The 27558-nt window shown below is 36.8% G+C and overlaps 1 protein-coding gene across 1 annotated transcript in view; it reads left to right on the top strand.

Moving 5' to 3' along the window:
• The window catches only part of CUNH20orf194 (chromosome unknown C20orf194 homolog), an 84248-nt gene that overhangs the window by 28268 nt on the left and 28422 nt on the right, over window positions 1-27558 (top strand). Inside the window, exons 12-24 of the mRNA XM_026648120.1 lie at window positions 550-594; window positions 1122-1167; window positions 3851-3962; window positions 5221-5291; window positions 6085-6135; window positions 8287-8374; window positions 11444-11547; window positions 17689-17835; window positions 21546-21631; window positions 21931-22029; window positions 22317-22434; window positions 22920-23008; window positions 25237-25395. Of these exons, the coding sequence (XP_026503905.1) occupies window positions 550-594; window positions 1122-1167; window positions 3851-3962; window positions 5221-5291; window positions 6085-6135; window positions 8287-8374; window positions 11444-11547; window positions 17689-17835; window positions 21546-21631; window positions 21931-22029; window positions 22317-22434; window positions 22920-23008; window positions 25237-25395 (1215 nt within the window). The remainder of the gene's footprint in view (window positions 1-549; window positions 595-1121; window positions 1168-3850; window positions 3963-5220; window positions 5292-6084; window positions 6136-8286; window positions 8375-11443; window positions 11548-17688; window positions 17836-21545; window positions 21632-21930; window positions 22030-22316; window positions 22435-22919; window positions 23009-25236; window positions 25396-27558) is intronic.

The following is a 27558-nucleotide window of genomic DNA, read 5'->3' as shown; positions in this document are numbered from 1 at the left end:
CTTCCTCTACACATTCTCCTAGCCACTTGGAAAGTTATTTTAGCCTTAAAACTGTGATCAGTTTCTTTGCATGTAGTTTAGCATGTAAAAATGATATGATTCAAGCATGATCTACATTTATAGCAGTGTGTAGGGTACAGACACTACATGCCCAGCTAGGACAGGTATAAAAAGCAGTATACGGTGAGGCACCGCTTAATAGAGTAGAGCATAGCGCCCTCCACGTCTGAACCCTAGGGAATATAGATGGCTCTCTATATGCCCAAACAGTGCCTCCCATGTCTACACTGCTATTTTTAACAGTGTAGTGTCCTGCAATTTCTCCCCTGCTGGAGTCTTTCTCCACCACAATGAAAGACTCTAGGAACAGGGAAAGGTTGTCGTAGCTTTTCCCCAATGCCTTCCCCCTGCCAGAGCCTTTCACTGCCGCACATAGCTACACATTTCCTACATGCTACTGCAAGTATAGACAAGCGTAGTCATTAGCAGATCTCTAGGAATAAAAAAAACATTTTAACTGGATACTTTCTTTATTTTTTTTGTACACAGCTCCAAAATAGCTTTTCAGATTCAAGCTGTGAATAATCATGGAAGGTCAGTATTATTTTATGTTTCATATGGGAAATAAGTAATTTTGATGCTAGTCAGCAGCATAGTATTTTTAGCCTTCACAAAACACATTAGAGAAGACATTATGATCTTTGTTTGTTATAGCAAATGAGGGCAACCATTAAATGCCTTAGCATTTGTATACAGAGGCAATTTAATGGCTTGTTATCCTTCTGTGTGTATTTATATTTTTATGGAATCTTAGTAGCACTTTAAAAATGAAACAGCTGGGTAGAGCATCTTTATTATCTCTGCTAATATATAGGAGCGGCAGGCGCACATTAAGAGTTTTCATTTAAAAATAAATTTGTTTGAAGTAAGTTTTTTCTTCTCTAACTTATGGCATCTTACATTTTGCCACATTGTCTAAAACCAAATTTTACCTGATTGACTAAAATGCCCTAGAGGGATAGAACACTTCTTTCAAGTAGAAATAGTTATTTTGGATGGGTATTGTAAACTCTCATTTAAATTATCTAGTCTTTAAATATTGAAATATTATTCTGTTTTAGAATTATTCCATTGGATAATGAGGATAGCCTGTACTTAGTTAAAACCGTAAGTAGAACTATTCTGTGCTGTGCAATAACTTCCAATGATGGGTATTTCTAAATGTTGTAGTAATCTCTACCACGGAGAACTACTATATATAAATTTAAAGATCTCTTTATAAAAAAATCACTTAAGATGTCAAAAGAATGCAGTAAGGGATTAGATAGACTTATTTTTGTAAGATTTTTGAGTTCAGTAAATAGCAACAAATCTCTGCTGTCTTTGGTAGATGGCTTTTGGATGCAAGAACTGGTTAGCTCCTGATGTGTTTGGGAGCTTGGCCCAATAGATAGGGCAGGGAACTTGGGCTTAGGAGACCTGAATTTGATTCCATTGGCTGAACCAGAGTTCTTACCCTTGCTGTACTTGTGTGGCCTTGGGCAAGACACTTAACTTCTTTGTTTTATTTTCCCCATATGTAAATAGGGATGATACTTATCTCTTTGAAGAGCTTTAAGGTCTATGCATGAAACTTGTTTCATTAGTGCTAAGTATTTAAATGCTAAAAGACTTTTTTTTTTTTTTTTAAACAAGAATCAACGGCTGGAAATTAAAGCCAGACTAATGAAAATTAGAAATAAGGCACACATTTTTAAGAGTGATGGTTACTGACTATTGAACAAATGACCAAGTGAAGTGGTGGATTCTTCATTTTAGTGTCTTCAAATCTAGAAAGGCATCCTGTCTTGAAGATATACTTTAGCCAAACACAAGTTACTGGCCTCATTAGAGGTAACTGGGTGAAATTTAATGGCCTGTGTTATACAATGGTCAGAGTACATGATCCAGTGGTCTCTTCTGGCTTTAAAATCTGCATATCAGTGTTTCCCAGAGTGAGGCTTTTTTCAGCATTGGAGATGAAAGAAAATTGGGCATGATTCTTGCTCTCTCCAGTCCCCACTACAAATGGAAGACACTGGGGAGTAAGTGCAAAAAAGGGTAGACTTTTAAAACCTGAATGCAAACAAATGGGGGGAGAGGGGGAGATTAGGGTTGGAAGAAAACAAAAAAATAGCAAGGTGTGGATTAAGGTACAAGGGAACCTAGGTCTAATACACAAATCCTTAAAAAGGTTGGAAACTACTTAGCATGAATCTGGCTTTTAAAAAAATGCAAATATTTTTGGCATTTAGGACCATCTTTGGGTGAGAGCTGTTGGAGTAATTTATTTCTTCTTCAGTCTCTGCACATTCACTCTTGTGGGATTGCACATCCTGGTGATGAGCTAGTTAGTTGTGAGAATATGCAATCCCACAAGCATGAATGCACAGAGACAACTGGCAAGTAACCTCTGTCTTGAAGATCTAAGTATTAAAGAACAATAACAACCAAGATTTTCAAAAGATGCAGTAGTAACACTGAAGTCCAGATTCCTTAATGTGGACATATGGCAACAGTTGCAACTGAAATCTTGCATCTGTTTTTTCTCTCTTCCTGCAAAACTGAAAATTCAGCCATAGTGTGTACAGTTATGTATGAACTTCTTGCCCTGCATGGCTGGATGTCTTGAGCTGCTCCCCCTCCCTCCTTGTTTCCCCGGGCAGTGGGTTGGAGAGGGCCTGGAGAAACCTGGGGAATTTGAGAGAGCAGCCATGAAGCTCTGGCTTCAGAATTAAAGTATTTACATAGCAGGAGTTCCACAATTCAGATCCTGTGAACCTTATACTCCAACCTAGTTCACAATTGTGGTGCTCATCTTATTTTAAAGAATTCCCAAACAAAAACTGTTAGTTTAAGGATTTAAGTACCTTTTGAAACCACACAAGCTTACAAATCATTCAAGAAACGCAAATGCTAAAAAATTTTGAAATCACAAACTAAGGTAACAAACAGTTGTTATGCTTTTTATAGATACATGCATAAACTGTAGACTTATTTGTGCTTATTCTGTACCTTAGGTATAGAAGTTTGAACTTCATTATTTTTCTTGGTTTTAAGTTAATTTTTTATACAGTTTGATATAAGACTGATATAACACTAGAAAAAAACAGCTTCCTGTAGAATCAGTTTAGTATTTTATCATGTGACTAAGGTGGCTGCTCTTTAATTGATGTAGTCCTTGTTTATCCCTTGGTCCTAAAGTCTCTTAGCTGTCAGCTTTTATGCCTCCGTTTTTCCATATCTGCATAAGAGTCCATGCGTTGAGGCTTGGTATAATATTTTATGGGATGAGACATTTCATTGTTCCTTCTTCGTAGGTGGTGTATTTGATAAACAGGGTAGTAGAGTTAAGTTTGATCTAAAGAGACGTTTTCTCTTGAGCAATAATCTCACTAAAATGTTCTAATAAAACAAATGTGAACTCTGTTAATAGAACTGAACAGTTCTTGTTCATTTCCACTGTCATCTAGCATAGTTTTTATGTTAGCACTGGTTAGTTTATACTTGGGATTAAGAATTAGGTAGTATATTTAGGAGTGAGGAGATTACATTTTCAGAGTGAAGCTGATTCAGACACAATTCAGTTTTGAGCTGTGAGATTTGAGAGACGATGATTTGAGGCAACACATTCTAGTTACATTTGTTAAAATCCCTGGGTACGCCATTTCCCTTTGTCTGTGGAAGTATATCCTCTCAAGCAGCTAAAATTGGAACTCTGTTTTGATTCTAACAACATTTTAGATAAAAACTGAAAAATTATAAAAGGCTGTCCTACCTCTCCTCCCTTCGCCCTCCCCATTTGCTACAGGCGGCTATGACAATCTATGACATTCCAGATTTACTCGGAGGAAGGGGATGCTTGGGATCTGTTGTCTTCTCAGAATCATTTCTGGCATCACAGATTTTTATAAAGGAAAAAGGTAACTTTCAAGCTCTTGCATGCCCATTACTATCTCTTAATGCTGTTTTTATCAATTCATAATGTAATTAAATGGAGTAGTAAAGTAACTTCTTGTATGTTATCACTGCTATTTTGAAGATTTTAGTAAGTAAAGACCTAACTAAAAATTTTAATTTGCTAGTAATCTAAGGAATCCAGTTGTTTAATTTTAAGGGCGAAGATTGCATTCATTTTTCCTCTGCAGCTAATCTAAGGGACTCGTTTGTTTCTGCTATCAGCTTCATAGGATTGCTAGACAAAAGAATCTCATGCATAATTGCCTTCTCAGCTTTTCAGTCTTATTGATGTTCTTGTATTATAAAAAAGGACAAATAGAAGCACCTGATTTACCTTCCCTATTCCTTTCATTATTTTATATATAGTTTTCTCACCCCGTAGTATTTATCTCAAAGCTAGAAACGAGTAAATGAAAAATAAAAATGAACTGGATGCAACTTTTATTTGTTTTTTAGAACAGTCTTGATTTAAAATACAGGATAGTAGGTAACCTTCAACCAGCTTCAAACCCCACTAGATATTTTCCACAGTGCTGGAGTCGAAAAAAGCCGAAGGCTTTGGTAACAAAGCCATTTGTTAGGAATTCCCCTATAGCATAAGATAGAAAATTTGCTCAAGACATTGGGTTCTAACCAAGTGGATCATCTTTTTTTCCATGTGAGGAGGGTTTTATTTGATTCTTGTGGATTGATAAATAAATTTTAAAAAAAAAAAAAAAAAAAAAAAAAGCTCACCCTAATACCAATATTACGTATGCGGAAGTGTTCTGTTTAATCTTGGTCAGGACTGTTTTTCCCAAAGCTGAACTCCATTTTCCCTTGCTTTCCCAGCTCCACGAGAGGAGAAAGGGGGAAAATGTAAAACGTGTTTAGCCGAGGCAGTAGTGGGAGTCAAAGGGAGAAAATAAACAGCTGAAGGGTTGAGGGACTTTGGCAAAAAGGGAAAGGCAAATAAGAATCCTAGAGAGGCATGAGGACTGTTAATCAGTGTGCTCTGCAGTATTTCTGTTGGATGGATGATTGTCCTGAAAAGACTGGGAACCCTGTCATGTAAGGAACACCGATCGTTTAGAGAATCAGTATTTTATAAGTAATAGCAACTTGAAATCCTCATTGCTGGTAGTGGAGACTAATAGGAAAATAAGGTGATTTGAGAAGCTATGTAAATAGTTCAGAAGGAATAATACTTCTGTTTTATTTTTTACATTTGCTTTCCTACAGATGGCAGTATTAATACAGAAACCAGCTACATCATTCTTACTGCAGCTATCCCAAGATATGTTTCTTGGCTGGTTAGTATAGTGCAACTTAAGTATTTCATACCCTGTAAGTTTTGTAAATGCATTCCACTAGAATAAAAAATAGGTAAATAAATATAAACGTAGAAAGTATGTGTGAATACTCTAACTCCATTTATTGGTAAGTAACACTCCTTTTAAAGAATCTGAAAATGGCTTATGCTGAAGGTATTTAGTCATTCTAGCAATCTTAAATGTAAAAGTAAGTAACTGTTGTACAGTTTATCCAAGCTGACAGGTCTCATTTTTGAGAAGTGAATTAATTGTTGGGCATTTTATAGCACTTGGATAGCTAATGTGACTTGTTGTCAGTGTAGAACTGCTTCTACAAAATTGGAGGTCTGAGGCCAGATCCTCAGTTCGTGTAGCTCTTGTGAAGTCAGTGGAGCTATGCTGATTTACATCAGCTGAGGATCTGATCCCTGGGGGAGAGTCTACTAAAAATTATCTGAGGAAGGAGTCTCTTTCTCCAGCCCTATTATGCCACTTTGGCCTTTAGAGGCTGCTTTAACTGGAGCAGACCCTTGGATGTCAAAGTTATGCAGTGGGTTGTTTTGGCCCCCACAGCAATGCAGAATTGGAAAGGTGTAAAGGTGGCTTAAAGCACAGAATCTGGTCCCCCACCTTTGAATATCATTAGTCACCCAGTGCTGTCACTAAAGCTGTATAAAGAGCATTTGTTTCCCATGAATGTTGAGCAGCATTTTTATTATTAAAGCAAGTTTAAAATCTGATCATTAATCCACTGTGAATATAAATGGAAAATGCAATTTGGTTTTGCCTGCAGGTAGAAGATAATGAAGTGAAACTGTCTGAAAAGGCGCAGCAAATAGTGAAGGTATGTAATGATATAGTGCTTAAACTAACTGCTAATCCAAGGTCAACTTATTTAGTCAAAACATAAAAGTTATGTTTTCAAGATCTGATAATCACAAATAACTAGGGCTGTCAAGCAATTAAAAAAAATAATCACAATTAATTGCACTGTTAAACAATAATAGAATACCATTTATTTAAATATTTTTGGATGTTTTCTACATTTTCAAATATATTGATTTCAATTACAACACAGAATATTTATTTTTGATTACAAGTGTTTGCACTGTAAAAAGACATAAGAAATAGTATTTTTCAATTCACCTCATACAAGTAGTGTAATGCAATCTCTTTATCATGAAAGTTGAACTTGCAAATATAGAATTATGTACAAAAATACTGCATTCAAAAATAAAACAATTTAAAATTTTAGAGCTTGCAAGTCCACTCAGTCCTATTTCTTGTTCAGCCAATTGCTCAGACAAACATTTGTAAGTTGCACTTTCAGGAGAAAGAGATTGCACTACAGTACTTGTATGAGGTGCATTGAAAAATACTATTTCTTCTGTTTAGCATTTTTACAGTGCAAATATTTGTAATCAAAATACACACTTTGATTTCAATTACAAAACAGAATACGATATATATGAAAATGTAGAAAAACATCCAAAATATTTAATAAATTTCAATTGGTAGTATCTTGTTTAACAGTGCGATTAAAACTGCGATTAATCAACAGCCCTACAAATAACGTGTACTCCTATAATGGACTATGCATAATGTATTTTTTGATTAGTCTTTCTGTATATAAGGAAGTTTGTTCTTTCTCTCCCGCTTTTCCCCCCTGCCTTCAAACTACATTGTACAAAAATAACAGATTATGACTGTGAAGCAGGGCTTTGGAGCTGTGCTCCGGCTCCGTTCCAGCTCCAGGCAAAAACCTGCAGCTCCACTTCTCTAGAGCTGCTCCGGGCTCCGCTCCAAAGCCCTGGATATGACAAACTCAGTTTTAGGTTTTCTTTACTGCAAACAAGCCACTAAAAACTAACATCAAAAAGAGTTGTATTAATCAGTCGTCTTTGGAATGTTGGTTTTAAATAATGTTACCCCCTGAGTTCAGTTATCAAAAATATGTATTGAAAAGATCAATATTACTATACATATATATTTTTTAATTTATAGCAGGCTATATGCCTGCAATAAATAACTATAGAGAGAGAGGAAGTATGAAAAAAAATTGTGTAGCATCTGGAAATATTTAAAAAACCTTTAGTTTTTCCATCTGTGATTTAATTTGTAGTTGCCATAACCTTTCAATATAAGTAAATTTTTGTGATTTATGTTCCTATTAAACTGTATAACATGCTTTTAGTTCAGTAAACTGATAATATAAAAAACTAAAAGCCCATGCTCTGTGAATGTGAAAAATAATTTAATAGGTTTTATTTTACAAAACAGTGTGTGGGGGAAGCACTTTTTAAAATGATACTCCAGACCTTTGTTGTGCCATTAAAAGCCACCTTATCTTCGGATATGCAGAGATTAGGTGCAATACTTACAAAGTTAATCAGAAAGGGTCTAATGCACTGATCTAGCTTTTCTCAATTTAAACCTTTACCATTTACTTGTTTTTGCTGTATCTGTTATTTCTGTAATTCAGTCCTTTAATGGTCTGACAAGAACTCTACAAATATTTATAAATTGTACTTTTAATAAAATATTAAAAGCCTTTATTTTTATTCAGAATTGTATTTACAGAACAGAATTTGGTCTTATATAGAGCGTTTTTGGTAATCCAGGTACTTAAATAACAAATAGTAATCTAGTGACTGTGTAGACAAATGGAGTAGCTATTATGCACTTAGCAGTAGCTGTCTCATAAGTTTGAATGCCAGCAACTGTTTAATGAAAGAGGAAAATATTGGCCACAAAACTAGACACCTTCTATATCCTAGTACTATCTTTTAACTTGCATTTGTAGAGTCACCAGCGAAGCGCAAAGGGGGCTTCTCTTTTTGAGGGATGGTATATTTTAATGCAAACCCATCCTCTTACTGCGTAATGTAAATCCAGTGTGTAAAATGGGATGAAACTTGGTCAGGTTCAGAGTGAATAGTCACCATCACCAATACAGTCTATAATGTTACAGTAAAACATTCTGCTTCCTTTTTAGGAAGATGAATCCTTCCTAGGCACTTTCCTCACAGGAGGTGATGGAGCATATATTTATTCTAGCAGTTCACAGGTCATGCCTGAGGAAGGTGAGTTGTTTCTTTTGTAAGTGTTTAAAGAATAGTTCAGCATTCTAAGGGCATGTCTACTCTTACCTCCGGAGCAATCAATCCAGCGGCGGTCAATTTATCGCATCTAGTGAAGATGCGATAAATCAACGGCCGAGCGCTCTCCCGTTGACTGGAGCGAGAGGCACAGGCAGAGTCGACAGGGGAGCGTCAGCAGTCGACTTACCGCAGTGAAGACACCGTAGTAAGTAGATCTAAGTATGTCCACTTCAGCTACATTATTCATGTAGGTGAAGTTGTGTAACTTAGATCGATTTCCACCCCCCCCACCCCCCCGTGTAGACCAGGCCTAAGTAGTTACACAAATCTAGAAGATGTGAATCATGTAGTGAACTAGGCCCTTCCTTGGGTTGACAAGCTACACATGAGGCAAATTATAGATATGGTATACTTATGCTTGGCTTGAAACTCCAAGTCTTCTGCTTCCTTGTTCCTACTGAAACTTTTGCTTCCCTGGAGCTTCTGTCCCTCATCCTAACCCTTCCCCAGTGTAATCCTTACTGCTTTGAAGAAGCTTTGGCTGCTGCATTTCCATTGAAACCACCGAGAAATCCTTGATGTTCCTGGTCCCTCTCTGCTCCAGCTAAAACCATCCCTTGCTGGTATCGCACGTGATTTTTGCCATCTGTCTCTGAAGAAACAGCAGACTGTCTTTTTTGCTTTCTTTTTCCTGCATAAGATAAACTGATGAACCAAGAGACTCAACGTCTATATTTTCAACTGAAACAAATTCAGAATAACGCTATTATTACTGTGAGGACTTTTCCTTTTTTTCCTGGCATTATATTGATATTCTCTGCTTCATTTGTTTCTTTTCATATTTTAAGTCTGGAAGCTCACAAAGCAGTATGTTCATAAGCAGCAAACTATAATTTATTTATTAAGATATTTAAGGCAAATTCACTTTGTCCTTCTGTCCAGAGAAGAGAAATTTTATTATGGTGCCAAAATACGAGCTAAAGATGCTGGAGAATTTACATCTTCTCCAGTGCTTGGCAGAAGTTGAAAACTTGGTTAGGGAAAAAAGTCCTGCAGCAGTCTAGTCATATCTATTCAACATCTTATTTAGTAGTAGATATAGAGATAAGGTGAAAATAGCATGATGTGCCTTGTGCTTAATAATTTTCAGATTGCAAGTTTGAGTTTAGGCTGACTACAAGGTGGAGAAATGTATTAAGCCAACCATAGCAATGTTGTGCAAAATGAGCTTTGGGTCTCTTTATAGTGTGGGAAGAGAATAATAGTGGTTTTGGGTTTGGTTTTTTAAACTGTTTAGCAATGTCTGCCAAATGACATTTTCTTCTATTTTGTGAGATCTGTTAGATTACATCTTTTTTGATCTCTCTGTATGATAGTCACATGCATAAGAGGAATGCTAGAGAGCATTTATTCATAGAAAATATAAATACAAACTTCAAAACCAGTATTCTCTCCCATTAATTGTAATATTTTAAGTTAAATAGTCAATTGTGTTCACAAAAACAATGCTGATATATCACTTTAACTACCTAGCTGTACTATGAATGTCCTACTTTGAAACCTGCTCATTTGTTTTGTATTGGTGTTTTCTTTTTGGAATAGAATGCTAAAGATTTTGTATCCATAAACTTCTGTTTTGTTCTCTTTCAAGAGAGAAGGTATTAAGACACCTATTGTTTCATTATACCATAATTTGATAGACTATGTGTGTGATGTATATCCTATTTAATCCTCTCTCTCAATTCTCTTCCTTACTTTTGTCTTAATTTAGTCTCCCCCTTCCATAGAGAAATAGATAATTATTCCTACTCCTCTTGAACATTCTTTTACTTCTCTTCCTTTTCTTCTTCTTCTTCTTCTTCTTCCTCATATGTGCTTTTCTTCTAGAGTGCTGCCCTGCTCCCCTGGATGGAATGGCTATTAGTAGTGGCTCTGGTCCCATTGGTAGTTCCTGGTCTCTTTTTAGCAAGAGCAGTTTTGCTTATGTCAGCTTGTGGTTCCTTTCCTTCTCTTATTTAACAGCTGAGCTCCTTCTTTAGAACTGCTTTTATTTAGCTGTTGTGATAACTAGGCTGTCTCCTCCTTCTTTCCAGCTGCTTCCACAGGCCATCCACGTTTTCTTAAGAGCCTGGATGCCTGTAAAATCAGCTGGAAACTAGGAGTGGGGGAGACAGTACTGTGTGACCTACTGACTGTTACTGGATCACCAGCAAGTTGGAAAATTGCTGACCAAAATAATAGATTTTATTCTGCATGTGAAGATAAGTGAGTCTGTGAGTAAAGTAACGGAACTGGATTTCATAATCTTTGATAATCTTCACATATGCAGATAATATCTACTAACAGCAAAAGTGATGTTTGGGATTGGTGAAAGAAAAATAGAACTTGTTCCCTGCCATTTATTATGCTGAAATATGAATTATATAAAGTGACACTGGCCAGATAAGCATGTCCAAAGTCAGCCCTGTTTTGACATTAATAGGTTAAAATTTTTCCTTGAGATGTTGGCTCTTTTATAGAAAATAACATGTTTATACATTTTATATATATATAAATTGTGTGTGTATAATAAAAAAGAAGTATAAAAATTCTTATGAAATGTGAAACACAGAAACCATGCCCTTCTCAGTTATTTATCTCTTCTAATCTAAATTCACTATTTTTCTCAGTTTTGCAGTTAATCATTAATGGATTTTTTTTTTTAAAGCCCCACAAAAATGGTGTGTGTGTGTTTTGTTTTTGGTTTTTTTAAGAGATTCCTCAGGGTGGAACTTGCACAAATAATATGGCAGTTCCTTAAAAGGTTTCCTTCCCTGATAGCATCTGGAGATATCTGGTAAAAATGACTGTTTGGGACAAATGTTATCTGGATTGCCTTCCTGTATAGTATATTACTTCTGCTTTTGTTGCATAAGATAATATTTTGGACTGAAACACCAGCTCCATCATGTTGTACTACTTGAATATGACTTTATTGAAAAAAGTGTCAATAGATATTGCTAAATAGTGGCGTGTTGCGTACATTAATAATCTTTCCTTTTTCAATTATAGGTAAATTATACTTCTTTTCAGATGGCATTCTGTTTTCCCATCCCCATCATGGGAGCATTACTGTTTCAAAGAATCATATGGATTCCATTAAGTTCTATGATGGGGTAAGTGCTTCAGCGGTTTGCAGTTATTGTCAGAGATTGTCTTTAATTTATTTTTTTACAGGGGTATTTATGAAGTGCTGTATATACTCGTTCATTAGCCCGTTCGTTTATAAGCCGACCCCCCAAAATGGGTAGGTAAAAATAGCAAAGATTTGTATGACCCTTTCATAAGCCTACCCTATATTTCAGGGGTTGGAAAACTTTGGCTCCCGGTCTGTCAGGGTAAGCCGCTGGGTGGGTCGGGACGTTTTGTTTACTTGGAGCATCTGCAGGCATGGAGCTGCTCAGCTCCCATTGGCTGGGAACGGCGAACCGCGGCCACAAGGAGCTGAGGGGTTCCATGCCTGCAGACGCTCCAAGTAAACAAAACGACAATGTATTAGATATTCAACTCAGTGATTCCATAGAGTTTAAAATAATCAAATTTTGGTGTAGACCTGTTTATAAGCCGACTCCCGCTCTTCGATGCGTCACTTTTTTACTAAAAATATTCGGCTTATGAAGGAGTATATACGGGAATTAGCAAAAACATGTTTGAATCTTTATGATACTGTTTGCAAGACGTGCAGAATATTGTTGACCTTCAGTAGAATGCCATCTAGATGCTTCTTAGACTCCAGGATACAAATTCCTATTCTTTGTATTAGTTTTACTGCACTTTCATGATGGCTGAACTGTAAGTAGGACAAGATTTTAGGATGGGAACTTTATCATGGATATCTTTGTAGTTTGGGCTGCTAGCTTTATTTTATGCAGTGGAAAGGGTTGGTTTTTTTATTAACTTTTTTATTCATTTCACAGTATTTTTAAAAAACTAACAACTGTAAATGAAAACAAAAAATGTATTTTACTTGTTTATACATCTAGCAAACTTATTTTAACCAGATTTTTCATTTTTGTGTTTCAAGTCATAGCTCCAGTCACATGGTTTGTAGATGAAGTGCTGCAGCTATACCAAACATTTTTAACCTTCAGTCAAATGTTCCTAGCAGTGTACCACTTATCATTTAAAAGGTCACGAGGCATGTCTTTATCTACTGTTGGAGACATTGTGTAACTGACAGTGTGAAAGGGATAACTGGTTCACCTTTCCCAGGGAGACAAAAGTGAGGAAGAAAAGCATGCAGCATATGTGTTCTACATTATTATATACATTACAGTTAATTACAGTAAAGCGCATAAACCATTTGTGACGGGTTGGACCCCTTGGGAAGCCACCTGATGTGCTGGAGATACCCCTGAGTCTACCTGTTTTGCCAGCATGGGCCCCCTTTAATCTGTTTTGCTGAGCCAGGCTCTTAAAAACCTCCTCCAACACACACACAGGCAGGGCCACACCCAGCTGCAGATCAGCTCTGGGAAGACTCCGCTTAAGGGACTTGTTCCAGCACTCAGATGTCCACCTCCCTTGGAGTGCAGACCCAAAGATATCTTATGAAATTTGCCCCCACCCTCAATGTGGAGAGAGGTGTGCACACTTCTTGACCCCCTCTTCTCCCAGTTAGAAATTACAGAAACTGGGTTTAATAATAAACAAAACAAATTTTATTAACTTTAAAAGACCGATTTTAAGTGGTAAAAGGGGTAACAGACAGAACAAGGTAGATTACTAAGCAAATGAAATCAAACACACAAACTAAGCTAGTTTCACTAAAGAAATTGATTACAAATAGTATTTATCACCCTAGATATTGTTGCAGGCAGTTTGCAAAGTTTCTGTGGTTCAGAGTTCCAGTTATATTCCTTTTCAAATTGGACCCTTGTCTCAGTCTGGACTCTCCTCTTGCCTTCCCTTTTGCAGTCTTTCTTCTTGGGAAGACAGGCCACGGAGAGGAGGAGTGTTGTTTGCCTTCCTCCCCACCCTTAAATAGGATTTACATAAGGCAGGACTCCTTTGTTTCCCAAACTGGACACCCCCCTTCCCTTCCCTTCCCTTCCCTTCCAGTGGAAAGTTACAAGAAGTCCCAGGTAATGTTTTAGTATGAGGTGACCAGACCACCTGACCCTGTAGTATCACAGCATCCATGAGACAGTGGCAGTATGGAGCATCCACAGGAAGGCCAAGCTTTTCACGATTCATTGTCCTCACTGATGGGCCATCCACGCTGTCTGGCTTTTCCATTGTTGTACCTGATGTGTTCGCAGTGGGCTTCACCCAAAGTAGCATAGTTGAAATACAGAAACATAGTCAATATTCCTAACTTCGGATACAGAAATGATACAGGCATACAAATTGTATAATCACAGTCAGTAAATCATAACCTTTCTAATGAGATCTCACATGAGCCATCTTGCATAAAGTACACCTCTACCCCTATATAACGCGACCCGATATAACACGAATTCGGATATAACGCGGTAAAGCAGCACTCCGGGGGGGCAGGGCTGCGTGCTCCAGCGGATCAAAGCAAGTTTAATATAACGCGGTTTCACCTATAGCACAGTAAGATTTTTTTGGCTCCCGAGGACAGCGTTATATCGGGGTAGAGGTGTATATCTGTTATGTCATATTCATATCATAAGCATATTTTCATAAAGAATATGGAATGACACGGCACACCATTATTTTAGCAGACATTGGCTTTTGCCACTTTCTGACCAAATTCTTAGTCCATTACATGATGATGATTTGCCATGTTAAATATATGCTGTTTCTGATGTATTGCTTTGATGTGACTTCTGAGAATTAAGAATTGGGTTAGTGTGGACAGCTCCGTTTAAAAGTAGACAAATCTGTTTTATCTACAGTCGTTTCTTGCTTTCATAGTTTATTACTGAGAGTGGGAATGTGAGATTACTTTGGATGAGCACAAAGTTTCATATGTGCACTAAAAAGAAAAGCACCTGTTTTTCTTCAGTCTCAAGTACTTTAAGTAACAGTACCGGGACTTCCAGAGAGCATTGTGTAGATATGATTTCATAAAGTTAAAAAAAGTAAAATACAAGAAAGGCATGTGCTTAAAGTTGAAAAGCACAAGAGTAGAGACCCTTACCTTAGCTGCCTTTTCTTTAGTACCATATTGACCGACTCTTTGTAGTTGTATGAGCTATTTTAACACTGACCTTCCTTCTATTGTTTGATTCAAGACACTCACTTTTATAAACCTCTGGCTATTTATGGGGTCTGGCTATCATTTTTGAACTGTTGCCAGGTTTGTGTGCAAAGCAAAACCTTGAAGGAGAATTTTATTGTTTAACTGACTTGGCATGAAGCAAGGGTGGAGAGCTAAAAATATTAAAACACGACAGGAGGATAAGGGGATTGTTAGTGTACTGTTTTTGGAAGGTAGAGTGTAACAATAATATAGATGCAGAGGAAAGGATAATCATTTGCACTTCCAAGCGAGAAAGTATTACAAACAAGAGTAAGTGAGACCTCAAAGTAACATGCACATCTTATAAAATTCTAAAATATAGATTTTCTAACGTCTTTGTTTCATCTTTTAATTATAACTAATCCTAGTAACATTGTCAACCAAACAAACGTGGGTTTGGAAATTGATTTGCGACTCCCACTCTTATGGCTGCTGAGTTGACATGCCACTTAATTTCCAGTGAGTTAGCATGGGCTGAGCTTTGTCCTTTTTAAATCTTGATGCTTTTCTCTGAAGAAAGCCATGTGCTCTCCATTCTCATCAGAGGAAGATTATTACTATGACTTTTAACAAAAAGTACAGGAAGACCGTAGTAAACTATAAACTACACAAAAATGCATGGTCGAAAGGGGTACCTAAAAGAACCATGACAGCACCTGTTAGTGTTTGAGCTGTGTGACCCTCATAACCTAAACTTTAGGTCTGCACAAGAACATTTTCTCAAACTTCACTGTCATTTTAAAAAAAAGTGAGCAAAAACAGTAAATTCTGTAAATGCAGAAACATCTAGTTGCAGTACAAGTTTTAGATACTGTTCAGTCACTTGGCATTGTATTTTAAAGGTAACTTCTTCAGTTTAAGCTTTGATAGTTCAAATGCCGCTGATCTCTAATGGTGCTGTGTCCAGAATTTTTGTGTCTAGTTTGATTTCATCGACATAAATAATGCCTGAGTAGGACTAACGTCTCATCAATTCTGAGACTTAGTAGTTTTAGTTGTTCTTGAAGGCACAGTCTAGGATATATTTTAAGGCTTTTTGTGACTATTGACCTTTTGAATAGCACTTTGCTTGCTAGTGAGGTTTATTATCTTCCTTTAGAAAAGAAATCTTCTTGGTGTACTGCCATATATTATGCTTGGAAAGCTTCTGTAAAGCTTGATTCTGTTTATTGCATTGTTAAGCAAATATAGTTACATAAAACACATATGGCTTGGGAAATTTACTGTGTTCAACAAATGTCCAGTTCACGGCAAAGTAGCTGTTATCTTTTCTGGTTAAAATAATTTGCCTCTTGATGTGGGATTCCAAACTGTTGCTGCTGACTTGCGTATGGTCCCATTTCCACAATTGGATTGTTCCACAGTCACTGATGCTGTGGAGCTGCCATTGTGGTAGAGGTGCAGTGCCCCAGAAGCGATGGGTACCACAACCCAGTTCAAATGGGGGCATGACACACACACTCACTTCTAGGTCAAGCTCCAAGGGTTTTGAAGTCCAGGTCTAAACATTCCTTACGATAGAGAGGTAGGTAATTAGAGGTGAGGAGAATGAAGTAGTTTCTATAGTATGCAAGGTGATTTTTAGGGAAAAAGAAGAAAAGGGAATGTGGTCGTTTTTGGCATCCAGGATGGATTTCATAAAAATCCTCCTTGACTTTCTCTCTCCCTTCAGTAGTCTGAGTGTTCAGTAGCCCGGATAGGAATTCTGCTTGTTGATGGCAATGCTGAAAGACTTCCCCAGATTGAGGCATTCATATTTAAGTATTGACCAGCCTAAAATTTGATTCCTTCCCAATTATCATTAGTAGGATACTGCAAAATAAAACTGGGATTTTTTGTCTACTAGCTGTCCGAGGCAAGATCTACAACAATACTAAACTTCCTTCTCCAATCACAGCACCAATCCTCCCAGGATGCAGTGTTTGTGATCCAGAATATGCACACACAAAACTTCATTATGCTGTACCTGTGGTATTTTATTGTATTTAGTAAGGAGGCTAGGAGTCAAATTTTTTGAAAAGAGAACACCACCAATGTCCTGCATGAATTTAGAGTGATAGAACCTTACTTTCTACTTTTGTAAAGTAGAGATTAAAATTATCTTCATTACAGGATACTGAGGCTTCATTAATGTTTGTAAAAACATTTTGAGATTTGTTGGATGCGAATACAACATAATTTTATTAAATCAAAATGAGATTGAAATTGACAAGAATCCCATTTTAATGAATTTTAGGGAACAGGAATCTCATCAGTTTCAATTTTCTATTGGCTTACAAGAATAGAATTTTGGCAGTAGGAATGCTAGACTTATTTATTTGAACTTAAACTCTGTAGGGGGCTTTATGAGAGAAACATGGGACTTGCAATATACTTACATGCTGCATCTCTACTGGCAAACCTTGTAGCCATACTTCACTACTGGCACAGTTCCTCTCATGGTAGTAATTGTGAAATCTCTGATGTAAAGGAAGCTTTCCTAACTTACCACTATGCTATCCATTTTAACCTTCAATGTTACATATTTTGCCTTTTGTACTACCAAAGGAGGTGTGCCAGCAGAGAACTCTGGGGAACTACTAGTGTAGAGGAAAATAGGATATGGATGGTTGTGGGTTGCCTAAACCTCAAAGCCACAGTTGAATGCTTCAAGAAGGAAATTTAACTCTTAAAGGGTGCAGAGATTTTTCGAAAGGCAACTCTGGTCTTTTTTTTGTTTTTGTTTTTTTTAAATCCAGCTGACCAATCTTGAAGGCCCCTTTCAAACTTATGTTAACTCTTTAATACCACAGGAGAGAGAATTTGTCTTATGACTGGGTAGCTGAAAACCCTATCACTGATTATGGTGGGTCCTTCTCCTACGTTTCTGTACTGGAACTCTTTTGGCATAGCCTTTGCAGGTTTGAAAGGATGCACCGTAAATGTGACTATAAAATGCTATAGATTGGAGAAGTAATACACGTAAATATAACAAAACGATATAACTGTTTTTGTTTTGAATTATCAAAACTGTTTATTTTAAAACTTCCTTGTATTTCTTTCCTAGGATTCTACCAGTGTTGTGGCTGCTCTTTTTATAGACTTCAAAAGTTCCTTGCTTGCTCATCTACCAGTTCAGTTCCATACCCCAAGCAACTTCCTGATGATTGGACTTTTCCCAAAATCAAAGATCTATAAAGCTTTTTATTCACAGGTAAAGTAAATAAACACCATCTTGCTTTAAATGTAACGAAAATACCCATAATGTTCTATGTGATGTAAGGATAACGGAAGATGTTTTAGGAAGCAAGATAATCAGGTGGTTAGAGCAAAGGAGTTGGGCTCCTAATATGGGATGAGTCACTGAGATTCACCATGGGATCTTGGGCAAGCCAGTTGACTTTCATATGCCTCAGTCAATGCAGCTATTAAGTAAAATCAGCACCTGACTGAAAATAAAATCAGATTCTGGATTTAAGATAAGCTCTCAAAGCTCAATTTCTCAAAGTCTTAATATGACAAGTTAGAGGGTAGCAGTTTTCTGAAGGTGACCATCCATTGTAATCCTCTCTTTCTGTTAATGATGTGACCTAGAGCAACTCTTCCACCCTTCCCCCTCACCTCAAGCTTCTGGAACTTAATTTATAAGCATGATTCCCTGGGTCATCTAGTCCAGGTCCCGGGGCATGGGCTATATGAGGCTTATATCTAGCTGCTAATCACCAGTGCCTTTTCTCCCAACAGTATGAGAGAAATGTGACTCTGCGCTTGATTCCTCAAATCTTGTGTGAGAGAAAATCTTTCTTAACTTTTGTAGATGTTCCTAGTGATAACTTTCTAATTATGATTGTCATTAGCATATTACCCCATAGTCACTGTTAAAGTTATCACTTGCATTCTCTTCTAGCCAATGAGTTTGGGCTGTAGAGTATAAAAACTGTAATAGTCATATTTCAGGTATGGCACTGGTGTATTTATTTTGCTACAGTACAAAAACTAGGTATAATTACTATCTAAATCAATCATGATGTCAAATCTATCTGCTGAGTTAAAGATAAGTTTAACAACACACAGAAGATATCTTTTATGAATATTTGAGACCAGTGCACTGTCTTCTCTGTAGATGTAATGATAGCTTGCTTTTTAACATAGTGCTTTATATCTTCCCAGTGTCTCTTCCCACTGCCTCCTGTCTCTTAAACTGTTGGTTTAATTTGTGATATTCGCAATCCCCAGCAACCCAGAAATCATGTGTCGTCTTGTTTCTCTGGTTCCAGTTTAGTAGTTTATCTAATTACTAGCCAAATCATGTTGGTCAGTTAAACTTATCCTTATAGGAATCATGAAGAAGTAGAAAAGCTCTCCTTATGAAAGAGGAGTCATAAATCCTGGAAAAAGTTTTGAAGATCCTTTTAAATGTGATCATTAGAATAGAAAAACTTACATTTTCCTCCTACTTGAATTATCTAGGAAGTTATGTGTTTAAATAGTTTGTTCTTATCATTCTGTAATAGCGTCCTCTGGAAGTATACTGTACCAAGAGAGTTCTTCTACTGTTATCACTTACATTAAGAGGTCCTGATGCTTGAAATTGGAGTAGTTTGTTGCATATTTCTGGTTATACACTTATGGATCATGATCCTAGGAGGTCTTTAAAGAAGATAAAAACTTCACTTGTTTAACTTTAGTACTGCCAAGTACCCCTTCAATTGATAGTCTCACCCACAAAGTAGATTGTACTGGAAAGTGTGGAGAAGGCTGTGTTTCATAAGGGGCATTTTATAATCATTACATATTTAGGTGCCGAGTCTGGCAGAACAGTCTGAGGATTTTAAGTAGGCCATTGAAATTCTCCAGTAGGACATTAACACTTCAAAAAAAAAGTAATATGTTGTCTTCAATAATAATGTCATAGGTTTTAATTTTATTGTATGCATTAGGATTTCAAAGTAAAAAGTATCAAGTGCTGAGATGCCGAATTGTTGTTGGAAGATTGTCCTCTTGTCTCATCTGTTTATGTCTCAGCAATTTATACTGAAAAGTGTGACTGTAGGTGTTGCCTTTACTTAGAGGATGGAAAGACCTTAAAATCTTCTGTAACGTCTGCTCCTGATTCCTCTAAATCTGACTTCTGGGCACACAGTGCCATTCGTAGTAGCATGACTTAGATGAATAAGATTTAAGCCATTGTCTCCAAAAGTTAAATCAGCACCTCACTAAAAGTAAAACCAGGTCAACGTTTCAAAACACTTGACTTTGAAGGCAATTGTACATAAATCAAAATAATTTCTTACATTTGCCTTGGGATTGAAGAAACTTGTGGGAAGTGTTGAAAACAACTTTAGTCTCATGTTCCCTCTCATTGTCTGCTATGATTTAAAGGTTGAATTTATTACTTCTATTTGCACCATTTTGTCCCTTTGAACCAAACCAGTCCAGTGTGTTAGGTACCATATTTTAATTACCACTGGAAGCAAAGGAAATGTGGAGCTTTCTCCTTCTGTTTCAGGAGTTTAATATGATTATTCTGTCATAACAGCGCATATGTTTGTGGGATTTTCATTGATTAAAAAACAAGCATAGAGCTCTGCAACTGTTTAAATATCCTCTTCTGCTCACTGCAATTCAATGTTATCCAGGCAATAGGCGTTGAGTCCTGTGTCTTTTATCAGTGCAGAAGCCATTAATGTGAACTCTTCTGGCTTTTCGTATCACTGTCCATTTTAGAGTCCTTTCTAGTTTAAGGAAGCAGAAGAAGCCTATATTCACCAAGAGAGTTCTGATGGAATGGTATGGATGTCCTATATCTGCACGTATCTTGCGATGCTATAGACTCTAGAGGACTATAGGGTTCCCTCCTTTTATACTAGGAACTGAGTTCTTAGAAAGGCGGCTTAGGCGCTCTTATTCTTCTGAAAGTTGCAGGACTTCCACATTCCTAAAGGAAGTGTGTACATATCCAATTCCTGTCTTGCTGCAAGAAGTTGGATTGTAAATACTTAGTGCTTATTAGCAATGAAAGTAGAAGTATGACATGACTTGTGTAATTATATCTTGTATTAAGAGTAAATGGTGCTGCATTAGGTGAGCGACTATTTCACATAGAAGTATGATAGAGCTATATCTTAGAACCATTTCTCAACTTCCTTGAGATATGCATTATTCTTTGGCATAGTTTAGCAGCATTGGGTTGAAAAGGAGCTAGCAGTTGATGGCGGAAGGTATCTTACTTCATTATGCTGGTACATCCGTTGTGGGACTGGCTTAAAATCTTGAAATTAGGGCTTGCAAGTCACATTCATCCTCATTTCTCTTAGTAATGTGGATCATTGAAGACATAACTCTCAGAACTTCAATTTCAGGTAAACTTTTCTGGTTTGTCCATTTTGTATTTCACACAGTTTAGCATCCACAAGTAATGTCACAGCCCAGTTTGTTTGCCATTTGGTATACAGTTTGCCCATTCTTTTTGCCTTGTCTCAGTCCCAGGGTGGTGGTAGTGGGATGCTTATTGTAAATCTCAACTCTGCATCAGGAAGCTACCTGAAATCTGTATCCATTATTTTCCTGTAAATGCATGAGTACTGTTAAACATTTATTTGGCAGTTCCCTGATTTTGTTTTTGGTTTGCGTGCCCTACATTCGGTAAACATCTTTCCTTCCAAATATGTATGATTGTGGCATCTCCTACCACTCAGCTTTCTCAGTCATGGGATGGCTGGAGGTGGTTGTTTAGTGAGGGGCTTTTCTGTTTTAAAGAAAAGAAGCATTCTGAGTTGGCATTATAGGTAAGAGACTTAATTTCCTGTATGAAAGAAAAATACTTTAAAAAGACTCTTTGATGGTTAATATACTAACATTTCAAATGTGTGAAAACCAAATGAATTCAATGTTTTGAGGCCTGTTTTTTTGTTTTGTTTTCAGGTTTTCTCCTCATGGCAACAGACAAACTCAGGAATATCTTTAAAGGTGATCCAGGCAGATTTCCTATCTGTAGAACAAAAGAGATTGTAAGTTGATGTTGCTCATCTTCATGAATTCACGTGTAATGAAATGTATAGTGTAGTGTTTTCTATTTAACATTCAGCCAAACTATGTGATCTCTCAAGCACTGTAGAATGTTTTACAGCTGATTCACTTGAAGAACCAGAATGATGATGAAATATTAGGTGTTTTAGAGAGGGTATAAAATTGTTATAACTTTACACTAATTTTTTTACCAGTATGTACTACTTGGATATGTGGATTAAAAATAGAGGAAATTGGCAGGGCTTGTTTTGAATTAAACAAATTGGTGTGCTTATTTTAGACTCTCCAATATGCAGAAGCTATGTAATGCCTTGTCCTATCCTGCTGGGGAAAGATGGAGCCAACTAAAAATGGCCGCTAGCCTCCCAGAACTAGAGAGGTGAGTTGGGTTTTTTTGTAATTTCAAAAGATCACGTTTCCAAGAATGATTACAAAGAAGATGTCATATTTTAAGACCTATTGTTTCTCTAACCTCTTCTTAATAAATAATTCTTATGAGATGCAAATATTAATACACAGTCTAAATATTTTTCCCTCTCTGGGAGATCTCTATTAAGTTCTATATCCAGTAACATGTTTCACTGTAGTCAAGTTACAGCTATTCATGTGGAGGGGAAAAATCCACGTTGTCTTGATTAGAAGATAATACAACTTCACTTTTAAAAGGTTTCTGCAACACTTTGCGGTCAGCAGTATAAGTCGTGAGCCAGTAATGAGAGCACACCTTCCTATTTTGTTACAACAGTCGGAAAGCATTCCTGTTAGCAAAGCAGAAAATGATAAGGTAAGATAGCGCCAAAACAAAACCCTTAAAACAACTTTTTAAAAAATGAATAGGAAAAAAGTTGATAAAATACTGTATTTACACCTTCACTTCTCTTGTCTGTAAAATGTAAACAGGTCTTTTGCTTTGCAAATGTATTTTGCACTGCATTTATTCAATTAGCCTTGCATTACATGCAGCTCTTTCAAAGGTTGGTTGTCCAGTCACATTCGATTAACTGTAAAATATAAAAAAGACATGTACGTGACATATCTAAATAACTAACTACATAATCAAACTTATATTTATAGCCGTTGTGCTCCCTTCTCTCAGTCTTCCCACTGTTTGTTGCTTTCAGTGGTGGTGTTTTGTATTTAGGATTTAAGTTTCTAGGAGAAGGGAACTTGTTTTATCTGTTTGTGAGGTGTCCAGCATACTTTTGAGCATTTGAAGAAAAATAATAATGACAGTAATAATAATAAATATGCCTTTTACTTTTACTTTAGGTGGTTATCACTATTATAACAGGGCTTCCAGGCTGTCACTCCAGTGATCTGTGCGCTTTCCTGGTCACTTTTAACAAGGAGTATGGAAGGTTAGTGTAGTTTTGGTTCTACTTTCTACAGCAGTCATCAAAAAAAAAAGAAAAAAGCTGGTTGATTTTTCCATTTTTGTACCGAACAGTTCCTGTGATATTCAGGAAGGATGTGAAGTGATTAGGTTGCTAGCCATGGATTTGAGAGACTTGGATTCAATTCCCTGCTCTGCCACAGACTATGTGATCATGAGTATTTCACTTCGTCTCTGTGTCCCTTGGTTCCCCATCCTGACAATGGGAATAATTGCACTTTGTTACCTCAAAAGGGTGTTGTGAGGACTTGTGCAGTAAAAATCATGAGGCACTTAGATTCCAAAGTAATGGCCGTCGGAGGGTGGGTGGGTGTGTGTGTGTGTGTGTGTGTGTGATATAAGTATCTTAGGTAGTTAGATATTATTCTATATTAAGAATGGGGATACCACAGATACCACAAGAAAGTTAATTCAAATGGCCAGTTGTGACTGCTGTATGTCCATTTGTTTCAGTTTTCTGAGACTGTTCAATTCATCTGTAGGATTAGCAGTATCTCCAAAACGAGCAGATGAAACATTAGATGTTAGGCTAAAGTGACTGGTCACTTGGTGATTTTCTTTGTCAGCACTTTGAGAGAACAGGTAGAGAGATTTCGTTGCTTGTTTCCTCTGGTGGTGAGTCTTAAAGCAAATATAACTCATCTTTTGTGTAAGAGGTCAGAATATATTTGAAATCTAGCTAAAATATTGTTTTTAAATGTAGAATCTGCTTTAAAAATGTTTTTGTTTTTGCTGTCTTTTGCCAGACCAGGGAGAATATGTATAACTTCTACCAGCATATGGAGATAGGAAAGAATCATTTTAGAATTTTATCTTGTTTGAGTACTCAGCTCTGTACAAGATCAAACAAACAAACCCCTTTTTTCTTTCCCCAAAAAGCTTATAATCTAAAAATCTGGAATGTAGTCTCCGTAGTAAGGCGGCTCCAGCAAGTATTAACAAGACCTGGCTGGATGGGAATTTAGCACTTCTAAATTTTCAAGTAATTCTCTGTTTTGAGCCAAATGTAAAAAATAAATGGTGGGGTTTTCTGTGTGGCTTGTTTTGAACCTTTTTATTTAAAGTTTGCAAACTGAGATATTGCAGCGTCTGTACTCCCTGTGAGGGGTTGGCGTGTGTTTGTTTTTATTGTAAACATGTAAGATTATTTTGAAATGATTACTGCATAAAGCCTTATTTCATTACTTGGTTAAATGAGTAAATTGGTGAAAATTTCATTGTAACAATGTAACTGAAATTGTATCCTGTCCAGGATAGCTCAGTTGAGGTCCATATATTGTCTCATGATCAGGGATCCTAGTTTTTCATGATTTAAAAAAAACAACAACAAAATTCTCAAATACACCATAAAAATTTGTGGTTTTCCATGATTAAAATGCAACGCTGAACTTTAGTTTCCCTAGCTACTGTATTATAGTAAAATATAGGTATTAGTCGCACACAATGTTTTATTGATATATTTACAATTTTAAGCAAGTTCAAAGCCTACTAGTGTCATCAATCATTATAATAAAATAAAATTTGCAGAATTGCAATTTGTATTTCTCACATATACCAAATACTTCTATGTCTGTATTGTATATTTTCAGAAGGTTTCTTTTTTTAAATACAAAAAAATAAAGCTCCCATTGTCAGCCCCGAGTGGGGAGACTCCTGCTGTCAACTGAAACCTTATTAAAAAATCTGTTTGGCCCACACAAGGTTGGGCTTAGGTTTATGTGGCCCTCCTTTGTAATAAGGTTGGGCACCAATGGAATAAGTGACACTGGTACTTTAAATAAAATTTAGTTAATGGTTAATATTTTTTTTTTTTTCACAAAATGCAAAAACTAAAAATTGTCTGTTTTTCTGTGGCAAAGGGATTTCTAGGATCCCTGCTCGTGATCACTCAATTTTATTACTAACACACAAATCAAAATTACTCTGGCACATTTTGAAGACGCTATTTGACCTTCTTTCATATCAAAGAAGCCATTGACAGCAATTTAGAAACAGTAGGCTGATGCTGAAAAGACATAAACCCAAGTGAGTTTCTCCTTTGTTTCTGTATGGGACCAGAAATAGGGAATTTCTGTGTACTGGTCACAGATTTATTTTCGATGGCCATGGGGTCAAAAGGAAAAGAACAGAAATAATATGGTATAAAGAGAAAACAGAATTGAATTGATATCTCACTCAGTTTGATTATTTCAGGTGGGTTGTTTATCGGCAAACTATGGATAGCCCTGAATGTTTCAGTGCTGCCCACTTTCAGCGTTACCTTTCAAGTGTTATTGAGTCCCAGCAGAACCGCAGCGCACGTCAGTCCAGTTACAGTAGAAAGAAAATGAGGCTGTTGGTGGTCTTGCAAGGGTAAGTGTTTCAAATGTTAGACAAGCAGTTTCTACAATAGATTCTTCTCTTCTATTCTCATTTACAAGTATTTCAAGGGTCCCCATCACTGCTTAGTAGTTCTGTCAAACACAATAAGGTTGATCTTCAGGAGAGTACACAGCTCTCAGTTCTGCTCTTCATATCTCCTGGGTTAAGCTATTTTGTAACTTGTAATTCCTGCCTGCCTTCATTGGAAGAAGGTATTTGTAAAATTTATGAGTCTTGGTTCATGTTCTGACAACAGTCAGGCTTGGCTTTGGCCTTACCCCCTCCGGTACCTGTTCAAGTGTCTGGAGCCCTCAGTAGAGAATACTTTACCTCTGGCCCTCACAGATTTCATCCTGAGTACTGATGAGAGTGTGGTTCTAGTGCAGTACCGCTTTTTTAGTGGGTCATGATAGCGAGGCACTCATCCTCCAGAAACTGATGAGAATGCATTATCTTGGTGTCCCACCCCCTCCCCTTAATCCCACTTCACATATGGTGGCCAACTAAAGGTACTGATCTCAATTTTGAAAGCCCTTGATTTTTTGAGGACCTGAGGTAAATCTTATGAACTACTTTGAGAACTGCAGGTGGAAGTTACTGTAGCCGCTATAGCATTGTTTAGTTTCTGTTGTATTTACTGTATGCATGCAAGTGTCACAAAATACTTCTCTGTTACACCCAGTAGATATCATTTATTGTAGAGAAGAAAACAATAAGGTACAGCAAAAATGTACAACAGCTTTGTGCATCGTGCAGAAAAGCTTGTTAGCTGAGCAAACATCCTACTTTTCACAATTAGTTTTATATTTGAAGGTTAAGATACTGAAAATGTTTTGAAAAATATCAATAGGGTGGAGTACCATCCCATTCCTCTCCAAGGGAAAACCTATTGTGTGGAAAATTACTTAAAAGCCTTAAAGGTTTTTGCTAGACTTTAATTTTGAGTGTCTTGAAAATATTTAAATTCAGGAAGTAAGATGTAATTGAATTCTTTGAATACCACAATTAGATTTTTCTTTGGAAAAGCATTGTAAAGATATTCTGAATAAGCCGTGCAGAAGGATTTCTAATAAATAATTTCAGGGTTTTGTGATCTAAATAAGCCATTCATTATTTTTTTCCTCAATATGAACATAAAGTAAATTTTTTGTGAGTGAGATTTTAAACACAAAAATAGATAAATGTTAACTATAAGAACTGTTATTCTTCCCTTTGCATGTGTAGCAGCTGATCTTACACTCTCTCTCTCTCTCTCTCTCTCTCTCTCAAGTGTGTGTGTGTTGTAATTTGTTATAATACCTTAATACACTAAGTGAGGCTAAGGGCTTGTCTACATGAACATTTTGTTCTCTGCAAGCTGGTGTGTGAATCTACCCCACACTAGCCTGCTACGTACTAACTGTCCATGTGTACCATGCTGAAGCACACTGACAGTTCATTAGTGTGTTTTGATCTACCCTGCTTTGAAACAGGAATACATTAAAATGCGTTAATGAACAGATATCAGCAGGGTCCATATGGACAATTAATGCACGGCAGGCTAGCGTGCAGTAGATTCATACACCGGTTTGAAGCAAACTAAATGTTCATGTAGACAAACCTGAGTTGTATTTGCTATGAGAACCATAGTTTAGGATTTCATGTCTCTTGCATTTAAAAAAATCTCAACCTTTAACTTAAATTTGCGTAATTCAAGAAACAAATCTACACATGTTAGTTTTTATTTCATTAGTTCTTATTCAGGTAAATATGCATGTGAACATGCAACAGTTTTTGCTGTTGAGTGTTCTCATACTGTCTCTGATCCAGAGTGGATTGTGCCCCGCAGAGCATGCGAACTCTGAAACTCTGATTTAGAACTGGTTGTGAAGAACAAAACCATATTCAGTTAAAACTGTTGGGGGAATTTTAAGTAGGCCTTGGTCAAATTCAGTTTCACGTAAACGTGCCTAGTCTTGTGGGGGAAAAGCTATTAGATCTTTAATGAACATGAATGGATAAAATCTGTTTTATACGTATCATCTGAAAGATGACCACTTCAACAGCACACATTAGCACCATGGTGGGAGGTGGTCAGTCTTGAATCAGAAGGAAAGGATGCTGTTTGTTCTATCATTGGCACCACACTTGGCAGCATATTCAGGTATTTGCTCC

Source organism: Terrapene carolina, unplaced genomic scaffold, assembly GCF_002925995.2.
Source record: "Terrapene carolina triunguis isolate 2854851 unplaced genomic scaffold, T_m_triunguis-2.0 Scaffold66, whole genome shotgun sequence".
Taxonomy (NCBI): domain Eukaryota; kingdom Metazoa; phylum Chordata; order Testudines; family Emydidae; genus Terrapene; species Terrapene triunguis.
The sequence above is the reverse complement of the archived record's forward strand: the minus strand, read 5'-3'. Positions and strand labels throughout refer to the sequence as shown.